Here is a 14976-nt window from a genome sequence, read left to right on the forward strand (position 1 = left end):
GGGAATCGAGAGGAAAAAAATTGCTGCGTTTCATTACTTGTTCACTCAGTGACAGGACCTGTTTTAACACCTGAGAGCCACGGAATCACCTACCCGGCTTACATGAACATAACCAAAGCCGGGCATGAAGAAGGAAACAAAATTCTTTCTCTCTCTCTTTTTTATTCCCCCATCTTTCTTTATTTACTCGAGGAAAAGCACAAAAACCAATTTGTGTCTATTATCTGTTTTAGTGCATTTCTACTGTCCCCAGCCAGCCTCCATAATCACACAGCAGTCTTTTCTCTTAGTATGCCCTCAGGCCTAAGAGAGGGAGAACACGGCTGAACGTTCTCTATTCTCTATTCGGAGACACAGAACAGTTCGAGTTGTGCTACATTCCAAAGTAACAAGCTAGAAAGCAACTCAGCCAGGCTTGGCTTGCCTTGCCCCCACCCAGAGTAACTCAGAGCAATTCACATACGGAGGCATCCTCACTGCGACTGACAAAAAACCATTCCCAAAATATATTAAAAGCATCTTAATGCAAAGCTGCAACCATGGCAAGTTCAGAGAACTCTGTCCTCATTAGCAGCTAAACTTCATCCTTTCTAGGAAATGAACTGTAGTCAAACTGAAGTAAGAGCCTGCAGTGAACATTAACCCTCCACCACTATTCCCCACTCACATCTTTTTCAAATGCTCCTACAAATCTTCCTGATCAAAACAAAATCCTGCTCCTACCTTTGTGAGTACATGGTCAAAGAATTCTCTTCTGGTTATTAAAAAATGGTCTGTTCTCCCATTAGCTTTTATAAATCTACTATAAATCTTCCTTAAGCATGAAGAACTGTGAGACATGTGAAACTGATGTCCCTGCAGAACACCCTATAAAGCTCCTCATCATCTGGGTGTTTATGCTGAACTCACTTCATCACTGCTATTTATGCTTCATTTGCTAATTGCTTAACTATCTACTACAGGGACATGTTCCACATAGGAGGATGGATGCTACCAGGAGTTGAAATTTACCTTTCATGGTTCAATCCTTTTCAAATTCATTCTTCTGGATAACATTAAATTCAGCATTGCTGGAACTAAGCTCCATTGCACAACCACCAGAGCATGGAGCCAATGCCCTGTCACTAAAGTAACCCTAAACATGTCGTACATGCTTAAATTTGCCTATCTGAGCTCTCTACAAGAGTCTCTGAAGATAGCGTGCACATATTTTATTTAGGTTTTATTAGGTTCTTCAGCATGCTCCCAACTTTCAGTTGCCTGCCCTATGACTGTGAAATAAAAGCACTGAAATAAAACAAACAAAACCAAACAAACAAAAAAGCCACTCACAGATGAATACACAAGGTTAAAGAGAATAAAGACGGTACACACTTGTCATATCAAGCACTAATGGCAGTGATGCCATTATGAGAAGAAAACTGACTCTAGTTCTTATCTAGTTCCCCCATAAACACGGGACACATTACCCAGTTTGAGAACTCAGAGTTCTATCCTGTAACAGAGACAACATCCTCAAAGCTGGACTCCCCACTTAACAGAAAGTTACCCAACAGGAGTAAGAAGTTGATCCTGAGGAAGCCGAGGTAGGAAAAAGCCACCGCAAAGAGGTCATATATCTTGCACTGTGCTACAAGTCAGAAGTGATAAGTAACAGAAGCCTAGCCACACATGGGTTAGGAAGTTTTACAGGGAACACTGGAGCAGTAATACACAGTTGCCAAAACCACAATTATACGTTAGTTTACAGAGACTTAGGGAACATGCAGTGCTGCAGATGAGTCACAGCATGATGCTGTATGAACTCTATACTGCAAGAAACCATCCCAACAATATCCAGACTCATTGTCCCCCTCAGTGGCTTATAGGACACTCTGGATGCTCTGGGAATTCCTTCCAAAGAACTGTGAAATCTTGATCGCCTACAGTTGTGCACCTCCATCTGCTACATCCCATGAGCCTCACCTGTTTTCTTCCCCACTATGTCCCATTTCATCCTCTCTCCTCATCCTCCTAACCATCTCACCACAGAAGTTTCAGATTTTAAAAAAAGAAAACCTTCACACCCACATCCCAAGTATTCCCATACTAACTGCATGTCAGAGCACACTTTTCAAGCCCGAGCACCAAGAATCAACACACAAAAACTTATGGCAAGCAGCAACTCTGATCTTCTAACAGCAGGAATATGCATTGCTGGAACTGTAAAGCAATTATCTCAAGACAACAGGTCTCAATGTTACTTTACTGCCTTGCTCAGTATCAACATCCAAAAGCTTTTACATCCAGAAATAGGAGCCAGCTTGAATCTGAAAGAAAAATCTGTGTCAGAATAGGTGTGCTGGTAAGGTTATCAAGCAATGCAAAAATCATCAGGGCTGTGACCCTACAAGTTATAGACAATGGGAGAATTCTTCAGTGAGGGTACAAAACACCAGAATTTACATCTCTGTTCACTTCTCTCCATTACTCAGCTGGTACAGAGACAGTTTCATGACTGCAGTGTTGTAGAGAAAACAGAAACATTTCTCATCAACAGAAAAGTAGTGTGGGGTATTTTGCATATTTTAGCACACACCATGCATACCCTGCCCTCGAGAAAGGATTGTAAATTATCTTTTCTTTCTAAATTGGAACTGCACTCACAACCCTTTGAAAAGTACAAATCCAAACACAAGGACTAACCTTAAATTCTCTGACTAAGGCACTTCATGAGCAGCTAATAAAGATTTGTCTTTTAGTTTAATGAAGAATACTAAAAATACCTCACAATGAGGACGGCTCACCCCAAAAATTACACAGTAGTCACTACCATTTCACATGATACTCATGAAGGAACAGATGAGCATTATCAGCAGGGTGGAGAGCAAAAAATGGAAAGACCAACTGCTGGTTCTGAGCAACTAAAAGCATACACTGGAAACCAGCAGAGATCTTAGTCAAAATACTTCATCAACCACTATGCAGGCTGCAGAGAGCTTATTATAATAATACAGTAACCTATTAAAGAGATCCCTAAAACAATAAAATAAATCAAAATCTAGTATTAAAATTTTATTGTGTGGTACAAAAGTACTTTTAAGACAACACCTGAAACAAAGGACCAGATACTGAAGGAATCAATACCTGTACAGTCTGAGTAATTTTCTTTATTTTGCACTTGGATGAATAAAATTCATGCTGCAGCACGCTTTGCTGCATCTGCAAGGGGATGGCCAAGGTCTACACAAGCATGGCTTATGCAACACAATGAACATGAGACAATGCTATTAAACGCTGAAGTCCATTTTAGATTGCAGCACCTCATCTGATTTTCAACAGCAGACTCTTTCCTTTTACACCTGTCTTCTTTTAACATGAGGTCTTAAGGAGATCATTCTTCCTTCCTTGCATTCTTCCTTCTTTCTTCTACTCAAATGTGTTGTTTAAGCAGATGGAGAGTCTTAATGATACCTCAGTTATATCCACTGGTAGGCAAAACTGACAACGTTTAGAAAATTAACAAGTAGAAGAGGCAAACAACCCCAGATAACTTCTTTAACAAGATTTCAAAATATTATTTGATATTTGCTATAAAGAAATACATAAAGTCTCTGCACAGGGAGTTACAGAGGTGTAAGACATATAACTTGGACTATAAACAGTAAGAACTGGCAAGTCTCACTGATACAAGTCCTGCCAACTTGTAAACACAATAATGGAGTGAACTCTACACAGCAACTCTGCACCCAACACTGTTACAGAAGAAATCTCTGAGACAGTGCATAGGATGCCTGAACTGATTTCAGATTAGTCTAAAACTGCACAAGTAAAGCTAAAGATCTGTAACATAAGCCAGTCTCTAAGTGCTACATCAAAGACAAGCCCACTGACTTAGCAGAAACAATTCTTGTCTGTAGAATCCCATGCTAGAGGAGTATGATCTGTGCTAGCGTTTATTTCTAAAATCCACGAAAGTGTAGTGCAGATAAACTGTGACTGGTTTAGCCTCACTGAATGTTTAATAACAGTTTTTGCTTTGTCTTCATCAGAAAAGTTAATGATCATTTTTCTGATATTTCTAAGTTAGTAGCAATGCCCCCACCATATTTTACAATTGCACAGGAGGGAATGCTTTGGACCTGAACAGCCCTGAGCCAGAAGCAACCTGTATGAAATAAGCGTACTTAATGTCTTGATCCACCAAAATGCATTCAAAGCTGGGCCAAAACCCATTAATTCCACAGAACTAGAATCATATAGATGTCAACATATGTGAACAGAACTATCCACTTGAAAAGTCAAAGCGTTCTATGTCTGACTACACATGTGCAGTTCCATTTTTCAGAGAGAAAGCAAGCTACATGGCAAACATACTTAAGTCCCTTCCAAACAAAAATCTTGCTCACAATATTTGAAAGCTCCCAGCTCGCCCACTTCCTGTTTTTCACAGCAGGCATTACAGGCAGTCTGTACCATGAGAGTTTCTTCCTCCAGGGCGTATCTCACAGGGAGCACTCCAGCAGGTCTGCAGGCATGTCTAAACTATACAGCAAGTCATGCTGCCAAGAAACCAAAACCAGTTTTAGAACCAGTAAAGCCACCATCAGCTACACCGTTTCCAGAATATGAACAACTACCCATGGTACAGCCCTACACTGACAGCAGCTGGTCCACACATTTCTGTGTGGCTCAGACTTATAAAGGAGCTTTGTGTTCCCACAGGATGGTATGCAAGATTTGCTCAGAATGTTGCCCACCTTCACACTGTAAAAGCAGATACAAAAATAGGTTCAGCTCTTCTGCTGGTTTCCCTTTGCATATTTTTAAGCTGATGCAGTCCCTGACTTTTAATCACCATTGCTGTTGTTGCAGTATCTGTATATTGCTGATTCACACTCTGGTCTCTCCCCAGACAGCAGGAATTTTTGCTGTGAAAAGTACAGCCCTCAGTTTTCACCTTTGGATATAGACACTCCTGGAAGCAACAAAGGGTGCTTGTACAGAAAGAACATTTTTGAAAAACATGAAAAGCAAGGAGGACATTATATCCATGTTCAGTTTCAGGTAAGTCAACCTGTAAGGCAGGCTGCATTGCTACAACTTCCAGTTAGCAACAGGAGTCTGTCTGATGCTGCTTTTCTTCCTTCTGTGTTTTTTTTCCAATCTTGCAATTAGACAGAAGACACTAGAAATAGTGCTTGACTCCTTTATAATGGAACAAAAACTGCAAGTAAAGCTCACATCGTATTTTCTAAAGCCAGAACTTTATTCCAGCATCTTTTCAGGAAGTGTTGTCTCAAAAGCTTAGGAACATGTAGGAAATAGGTTAATCCAAGCACTTTTAAGTAATATCTGCCCAAGACACTGTGACAACACACAATTTTTCATCTTAGTATTTCAATCTTTTCCCCAAAATTGTAACAGTTTTACATAAAACTAACAAATTCTAGCAACACAGGGATTGATTTACAAAATATTTTCTTCTTAATTTTGCATACCATAAACAATATTAAGTTTAATTACAAGAAATATTTGACATTTGGATCATTTAAGCAACAATTACTGAGTAGCTGCTTCACTGTATAGGACAAAAAGGATAAAATCCCCATCTGACATTCTATCTGAACTTCCCAGATGACTAAATGTAAAAAAAGCCAAACATGCCTTCTTAAGAACAGACTGACAAGAATTACTTAATTTCAAAAAGAAGAAACTACACTGCGTAATTTCTGCCTATCACCTAGCACTGAGGCTTTTATGTATGCATTTAATACATTTAATTTATGCACAAAGTAAATCAAGACTTAGATTTAATAATGACTAGAAACTAGTGGTCAATTTCATGTACAACTACCAAAATTTCTCTGGGACTCCTCTCCCAGCAACTGCAACTTTTATTAGGCTTTTTAGTTCTCAGTTTCAGACTCTAGATGTAGATTTATTTCTATTCTAAATAAACAGTTAATTTTCTAAAAAAGAAAAGGTATCAAAAATTTAGCGTAGTTCCTTCCTTCACTTCACTCCCATCTTCCCTACATCTCTCCTAGTAAAATTCCAAAAGCACAGAACAGCCATCTGAATCTCAACAAGCCAAAAGCAGCTTCTGGAATAACATGCATTAGAACAATGAAGGTAAAGAGCAATTAAATTTAAGAAAACCATAATGAGAACATATTTGCAAACTTATACTAACAGCTGCCACAAGTAAGGGTTTTTGGACCAGTACTCCACTTGGCTGTGGAAAGAGCATACGTACTCCAGAGCTGTACTACTAATTTAATAATCACTTGGGTTCCCTAAAGTAGTTCAGCACTTGAATAATTTAGTGTCTTATTTCTAAGTAAGAAAGATCAGCAGCAATAAAGGACAGTGAGATGCAGCTGTTTAACGGTATCGTGACACGTTCATGTGAAAATCAGGAAACCATTCTGTGAAATGAGGATTGTTTTTAGAAAAATGTCAGGACAGACAACTCTGTAGTCTTTCAGTATACACGTTTAGGTGAAAGACACACCTGAGCTTGAATTAATTAATAAAATTTAAGTTTCTAATTTGACTAGTCAAAAGCTATACAGAAAAAATCAGATAATACTTGTGTATTGAAACATGGTATTAGTCCAACTTTTTTGTCAGCATATTTTGCATTAAGGAGATGAAATGTGGTCAGCCTAACCACAAGTTTGGGGATATTTTTAGGCTTGGGGAGGCAGAACAGGATAATGAGGAGATTTTACAATACCAGGAAGGGAAAGAGAAATAGCATTCTCAGCTCTTTGGAACCTATGAGGTACAATCCTGTATCATCCCACCTCCATCATATTGATCATCCCTCCAGAAACAAAATATCATTTACCTGGAGTGGACCTTTTGCTCCAATGCAAACACACACATCACCAAATGAAAACACTGGCTCCCTCCCTCTTCCCCTTGGGTTCCAAAAAGTACAATTAAAAACCAAGAATTACTACATTTCCCATCCACTCTTATGAAAACTTGTCAATTCAGTTTAGCAAGTAAAACATCAAAAAAAAGCACTGAATTGCATCTATTTGATGTCTGCCCTGTCAAGAAAATCTAACCATTCTGAAAGCACTCATCCTGTAATCATTCTGCTTAATGCCAGGAAAACACTTTATCTCCTCACCTTCAGATCAGAAAGGGATCAGAAGGGGATTTTTAAAAGCATAATTAAGACTGAAAACATTTGATGACAGCTTGACAGCTCTGAACATTCACCCCAGAAAAACTGAATTACAGGGCTCACTCATACTATTACCTGTAATTTTGTATCCATATGCAGCCAGCTGTCCAGCCATGTATTCACCATCCGAATTATTGTGAGAACATCCCCATGTACGAATCCAGATTTTCTGAACACCAGGAATAATGCTGTCAAGTAAAAACAAATGAGAAATACAAGTTAAATGATGAACAAGCTTCCCCTTTTAGCCCATTGAACTGACTGAATGAACCGTAATTCTTCAAATATAAAATAACACAAATAGTAACAACTCTAAAACAGCTGAGGAAAAACAGTAATTATGGGATTTTAGTGTAATGGGTATTAGGCCTTGCTGGGATAGAGTAACAAAAATCACTGTAGGGCTGTGTTTTGTGTTTGTGGCTGCAACAGTGTTAACACAACGGTGTTCCAGCTGTCATTGGACAGTGCTTGCTTGTTTCCCACTGTGCTCCATCCCTCCACAAGCAGGCTGCAGATGGACAACAGGCTGGGAAGAACACAAGGAGAATAGCTGACGAACAGGATAATACATTCCAGATGACATCATGTTCAGCAATAAAAGCTGTGCATTTGGTCTTTCCAAAATAACCACTGTTCTGAGACTGGTTGGGTACCAGTCTGCTTGTGGGAGGTGGCGAATGGCTGCTTTTGCATCACTTGGGGTTTTTCCCTGCTCCTTCCTTCACTTTATCTGTCTTCATCTCAACCCACAAGTTTTCTCACTTTTATTCTTCCAGTTCTCTCCCTTGTGGTAGAGTCAATCCACCACAATTAGCAAGAAAAGAGATAGGAAAGAATTTCAGCATGGAGAAGGCGCAGGAGCTGTAGGATAACAACAGAACCAGTACATTACAGTTATGTTAAAGCAACAACAAAAACCCCAACAAAACACACAAATAAACACACAAAAAAAATTCCCAAACTTAAACTCCTCGAAGTTCTCATGTGACAAGTAACCTTCAAGTGACAGCAATGAAATTAGGCCACCAGCAAACAAACTGCAACCTTTTGATATTACAGCATGCATTGACTGTAGTTCCCTCCACACAAGCCTGCTCCATAAATTAACTTGATGGCCACCAGCCACATAAACAGTGGAAAGCTCTCATCCCAACCTTTCCAGGCTACAGAAACAGCATGGCAGACATGCAGTGTGGAGCTAGCACATACAAGGCTCCAAAAACCAACAAAAAGTTCTGTAAGAAGCTCTCATTGAAATTCCTGGGATAACTGCCAATGAGCTAAAGATGCCAGTACAAGAACACCACACATCCTGGAACACAATACTGCACCCTGCCTACAGCTTTTTTTTTACTCCCCTCCCCCTCCATGCTTCTTTTTTAACAGAAACTTCCTCTAGCTAAAAATAGAAATTTGTTGATGGAACATTAATGATCATTAACTGCAAACACAGGGTATTTAGACTTCCTGCTGTCCAAACAACACATGTTCAACGTGCTTTCCTGGGTACAAAACACTAAAACACAGCCTGCTAGAGAATATACAGTACCTGAACGCTTTGGGGCATGAACTACCTGTGTGAAGTGTCCACAGAACACCAGCTCAGCTGTCCATACATTCCTGGTAGACTGGGGCCAATGCACTTTTAGGGGCATGCAGATAAAAATGCATTGTTATGCTTATAAAATCTCTTTTGAACACCAGTGAAAACCCAGAATTTTATTTCTCCAAAGGAAATTAAATTTTCATGCACAATTTATTTTCATCTTTATCATCTAGGGAAATTTTATCCACCAACTTGAAATTAATGTTTGAAAAAAAAAAATAAATTTAAAAACCCAGATCTCAGACCTGCAGTAGAAACTAAAATCAATAATTGAGCTGACGTATACTCTAATCAATTCCACTGCAGCAGAAAATTGATTCTCTTCTTATGGAAATCACAAGTAGGAAAAATGCAAAGATGCATTTCATGATTACTGCATACAATTTCCACTGAAATAAAACAGCAAGTTCAAAAGAAATTTTACCATGTTACTTGCAGAATGTACACATAAGAAGTACAGCCTTTGCAAATCCCAGGATGCAGAAAACTGGTTTGAAGACTGAAGCAAAGCTGATGTACCCCTTCATGAAAGGAGACTGGGTCAGAGAATACACAGTTCAGCACACTGAGCATACACAAGTCCCTGCGCCCTGACAGGATGCACCCAAAATAGAGACAGGGATGTACTGGAGACAGTCCAACAAAGAGCCATAAAGATCATGAAGGGACTGGAACACACCTCCTAACACAAACAGCTCAGAGTGCTGGGACTGCTCTGCCTGGAGAAGGCTCAGGATGATCTCATCAAAGTATATAAATACCTGAAGGGAGAGTGCAAAGAAGGCATAGCCAGGATTTTTTTCAGCAGTGCCCAGTGACAGGACCAGAGGCAACAGGCACAAACTGAAATGTGGGAGGTTCCCTCTTCACCTCAGGAAACATCTTTTTCACTCAAAGAATGACCAAGAACTGGCACAGGGTACACAGGGAGACTGCAGAATCTCCATCTCCTGGAGATACTAAAAAACTACCTCGTCAGAGTCCTGCCAACTGGTTCTTTGTGGCAGTGCTCAAGCAGTGGGTTTGGAAAAGATGACCTTCCAACCCCAACCCTTTTGGACCTCTCAGGATTTTGTCTCTATTAGTCATTTCAGAAGTCAAAAGGCTACTCCAGAACTGCATTTTGAAGAGCACAGATTATATTCAGGTAATTAAAGATTAAATAGACAATTTTTCAGAAATCCTTTACACATAAAAGAGTAACAGAAACCATTTTCCAGTCTGATTATTCCATTCATCACTATCTCAGTGATAACTGATTTCTACAGAAAATCTGTCTAGGAAAAGGAACTTACTTGTTATTATTATTTACTATTTATTTATTTATATTTATTTATTATTTATTTATTATTTATTATCTGTACATTCTATATGGACTGTTTTACTCATTTTTATCTTGTACACAGATTTTACATTAAGATGTAACACAAACTTCCACCTTATTTTTAAAATCTGACAAGTGCACATGAGACACAAGAAAAGCACCAGCACAGGGTCGATGTAAGACTTTACCTGTCACTTGGGGGCTCATCATCCGTCTGACTGTTTTTCTGGGAGTTGCGTTTTCGCACCTTGGGAAAAACATTCCTTCTCACAAACTGCCGATCGTGGGGCTTCACATCTTCTGCTGACACGATGTCTTCAATATCCTCAAGCACTGACTCACAGGCAGCAGGCATCTTCAAGAAGTGTTGGGAGGAGATTGGCATTAGGAAAGCATTTGAATACCAAACCAAGGCCTTGTATCTACAGCACATTTCTCATAAAGAGAAGTCAGATGTATCTCTAAGCATAAGTGCAATGTATCACACATATGAGGGACACTGAGCACATAAACACAATCCACTACCAGAGACACTTGCTGAATTCCCTCTTCCCCCGACACCCCACATGCAGGCAGCAAGAAAGTCATAAACCATACAGATTCCTAAGGGCTTATTTATAAATCATCTGTTCCTTTTCGTCTCCTAACTCAAAACCCCTTCACCTCCTCTGACAGGACACATTCAAGGCACAGGTATTTTTAATCATGTCAGCATCATAATAAAATAGTGACCTCATGTCGTGTGATGGATGGATGTACTTCCACTCACACCACAGAAGAACAACAAAAGGCACAGAATCCAAGTGACTGCTCCAGAGATCTTTCTGGCTCTCTTAGTTGTGTGTGGACACCACCCAAATATGTTTTCACAGTCCTTTTGAAAACAAACCAAACTATTCCTAGAATTCCTTATCCCACATGCCTTTCATCTGAATTAGTTCATTCACTGGGACAGTAAAATGAAAATTTCTGAATTTCATTCAGGTACAGCTATACCTAAACAACTATACCTAAAATAAAAAATATATATACTGTAATTTGGCTAGAATTATATATTAAAAGGTTGCAATTATATTTTTCACAAGAAACTAAACATATATGCATATGTATCTCCCAGCAGATATGAAAATGCAGATCAGTTTTCAGGAATCAAAAAAAGCCATTTGCTAGAAAAGTCTACAAAAAAAAGTTACTGCATTAATCACACACCACACTGTGCTGTAACTCCTAATTAAAGTCTGAAGTACCATTGGAAACTCAGGTGTTTCACATAAACCAACAGCTTACTAAGGAAATCATACAAGGGTATTCCACAGTTTACAGGGAAAATACAACACTTTCCTAACTGACAGTGAAGAACAAAAAACCAAGGCTTTAATGCCTTTAAACTGATACTTCAGTAACCAATTATTTGCTACTGCCATAAAAACACTTCCAGGTGTTGCAAATGAATTACTGAAGAACATAAGAAATTAAACACCCATGCATTTCCCCAGCATGTACTGGGAAAATGTGTATTTCAGTCAGTCTTGCAAAATATTCTTCAAAATAAAATTTCATGTAAGCTGAACCATCACACATTTGCCTTTAACTTAAAAAGGAACAGAATCATGTCACAAAGAGGATGCATCAGCCCAAGCTACTACAGCAATTAGCATTCTTCTAGATAAAAAAACAGGATCTATACAAAAGTGCAGCAAAAGGTGAACAAAAATAAAACATTTGTGAAAAGTTGAGCAATAAAGAACACGAGGGAAAGGTGACATCTCTTACACTAACATATACCACTGAGAATATGCATAAATAAGTAAAGTTATCAAATCAGTATCTGGAAGGGAATAAAAAGTTTTGATTTATCATTTCTTCTATCTTACAAAAAAATGTCCAATATAATGGAGCAGCTGGAAAAACAAATAAGCTTAGTTTATTTCAGTGACCCATGGAAGAAAGAATACAGCCAAACTAAAATTCCTACCTTTTTAAGCAAGGTATAAATCCTCTTGGACAGTAAACCTGGGGGGTGGGGGGGATAAGGAAGAGAAAAAGGAAAAAAGATATGGCATGAAAAAGCCGAATTAGCAGACAGAAAGCCACAAAGTCGTGTTATTGTCCAACAAGCACTCATCCTCCCTTTGCAGAAACACATTCCTTGCTCAGTTTGACCTCATGTGGACCTGGTACACATGCTGGCTGGCAAGGTGGAAGTGGTCCCACGTTTTCCCTGTCTCCTGAGCAGTGGCACTGGTTTTTTTATCCTTCTTCTATAGAGTCCTTTTTCTGTCAAAGTCAGATGTATTTAAGTTATCTCAGACTTCCTCCAGATTCTGTCTTCCATCAGTTTAAAATTTTGAATGAAAGAAGGGAGAAAGATGAACAGCAAATTTTAGTTCAAGTCATTCACAATTTTTTTTAAAAAATTAAAACACTGTGAAGTTATTTTAAAACAGATTACTTGATATCTGCACTAGTTCCATATGCATGCATGAGATCTCCTTCACAAGGAAAAAACAAAAATAAAGACGAATTCCTGCAGCTATTCTGGTAAATGGACTGCAACAACAAGGGATAACAAAATTAGAAGGTAACGTATTCTTCTCACACAGCCAAGCTTCACCTACAGAACTCTACATTTTTCTTTTTAAAAAAAAATATTAGTAAGCAAATGAAAAACTAGAATTGTTTTAACATCTTGTCACAACCAAAACTTCCCTTGTGCCAGTCTGGTTTGGTCACCCCTGCTCAATCTCCCACACATACCAACGGAGAACTTCCATATCCAGGTGGAAGAGGACAGCTCTTTTCAGCTACTGACCAACAGGTGTCTCCGGCAGAGCCCCGGGATTTTATCCCCGGCCTCACACAGAGCAGAAGAAAACTGCAGCGTTGATACACAGAGAACGAGTTTAAAGCATCCGTATATGTGTGTATGTCTGTATAGATGTACGTGTCACAGAACGACGGAATTGATGGCATTGGAAGAGACCTCCAGAGGCCATCCAGCCCTGCCACGGCAGGGCCACCCGGAGAGGTCACACGGGAATGTGCCCACGCGGGTCTCCACCGTGTCAAGAGCGGGAGACGCCACAACAGCGTCAGCGCTCTGCCGCCCTCAATGCAAAGCTCTTCTTCCTGTTAAAGTGAAACTTCCTCCGTTTCGGCTCATTCCTGGCCACTGCTCCTCGTCCTGTCTCTGGGCACCTGAAGAGCCTGGCACCGCCGCCGAGGTGTTTATACGCGTTAACGAGACCCCTCGCAGTGCTCTGTTCTCCAGAGTGAACAGACCCAGCTCCCTCAGTCTCTCCTCATACACATAAACATGCGAACAACACAATATACACACACACACATATATATACATATATATATATATATATATATATGGACACACACAGGAGCACGGCCCACGGGCGAGGGCAGCCCGGCCCCTGCCTGGACCACGCACATCCCGGAGCCCGCCTGGGCTCGGCTCCCCTGCCCGTCCTCCATCCCGCTGAGGGTACCCCATCCCCGAGCTGCATCCCGGCCGCCGACCCCTGCGGAGATTCCCGCCAGGACCTGCGTCTCCTCCTCCCGAATTTAACGCGCAGCCCTGCAGGGCCGCACAGGGGACGGGAGCAGCGCGCGGGCAGGAGAGGGGGAACTCGGCCAGACCGTCACAGCCAGGCGGGGGAGGGAAGGACGGGACGGAAAGGAGGGAAGCGGACGGAAGGGAAGGGAAGAGAAGGGGGCCCGGCCCGGCCCGACCCCGGCACTCACCCGCGCTCACCCGGGCTCCGCCATCGCGCCCCGCCCCGAGGCCTCGCGCGCGCGGCGGCGCCAGGACGGCGGCCGGCGGAGGCCACAACAGCGCGGAGGGCGCGGCGCCGTCGCTTCGCCTCTGAGAGCGCGGTCTGCCCGAGCCTTGGAATCTCACCTTCGTTTTAACTGGAAAATAACAATCCCAGCGATACGTATCAGTTCAAGCGCCTGCGATGCTGGTTATCTGAACCAAATGGGTGATGAGCTATTCAGTCCTCTTCTGGCCACAACGCGCTTTCTTTATTCTTATTTTTATTTTTCATTGTTAATTTCCTCAAAATGCAATGCTAGTAGCAACTTTGCAGAATACTATAAACGATATTGGTCAAAATATTTAGTATCAGATGGCTGAAGTTTCTGGCACTGTTTTCCTCCAAACTTTTCTGATCGATGTTAAGTAAAACAGCAGTGTGGTTGTTGGATGGCTGAAGCTAAAGCTCTGAGCAGATTAAGCGTGCAGTGTTCCTGCTGATCAAAGTGTTGTAGACAGTGAGCATATCGTTATTGCTTTGGCTTTCTTATACACAGTTAACCCAAAACTATTATTTTGTTGTAGGTTGTACCCTTGATATTGTATATTTATGTATTTGATATTGTATCTTTGATATATTCTATTTTGAGGCAGTCAGCTTTGGAATGTAAAAGTCGTCATTTCCTGTAGTTGCATTTCAAATGTTAAGTTTCTCTCTTTAGAAGGAGCCTTTGGAATCAGTTTATTCTTTAAAAAAAGAAGATTATAATCTCCCTGGAACCGGAGGGAAAGTGAATGAAAACCCTGAGTGTATTAGATAATAGGTCTGTTGGTCCACTCACAAATAAAATGTGGCGACTTCTAATTACAAATATCATCTCCCTCTCCTTTTTCTTACAAACCCGTGCTTACTTTATATAATGCCTACTTATCTGACAACAATCACAGGAAGAAAAAAAAATGGAAAAAAAAGAAAATGTGGACAAAGGAACAGGTAAGATTTAAAGAAGAGAACTGGGACAGAAAGAAATAAGCACTTTACTTAAATCAATCTTTAAAAACAAATCATTCTGAGCAGGACTGAGCACTAT

The 14976-nt window shown here is 40.4% G+C and overlaps 1 protein-coding gene across 5 annotated transcripts in view; it reads right to left on the reverse strand.

The window, feature by feature from the left end:
- The window catches only part of CDKAL1 (CDK5 regulatory subunit associated protein 1 like 1), a 378983-nt gene extending 365004 nt beyond the window's left edge, over nt 1-13979 (reverse strand). For 3 of the 5 annotated variants that reach the window (XM_064422776.1, XM_064422804.1, XM_064422822.1), the window contains exons 1-4: nt 13873-13979; nt 12092-12129; nt 10305-10471; nt 7259-7371 (exon numbers count right to left, since the gene is read on the reverse strand). In XM_064422776.1, coding sequence (XP_064278846.1) covers nt 7259-7371; nt 10305-10471 — 280 coding nt within the window. In that variant the 5' untranslated portion in view covers nt 12092-12129; nt 13873-13979. Of the gene's footprint in view, nt 1-7258; nt 7372-10304; nt 10472-12091; nt 12130-12873; nt 13101-13872 lie in introns of those variants that run through there. The other 2 variants (XM_064422785.1, XM_064422794.1) reach the window with 2 other exon arrangements.
- Between the last annotated feature and the right edge of the window lie 997 nt (nt 13980-14976).

This window comes from Passer domesticus, chromosome 1 (assembly GCF_036417665.1).
Source record: "Passer domesticus isolate bPasDom1 chromosome 1, bPasDom1.hap1, whole genome shotgun sequence".
NCBI lineage: Eukaryota > Metazoa > Chordata > Aves > Passeriformes > Passeridae > Passer > Passer domesticus.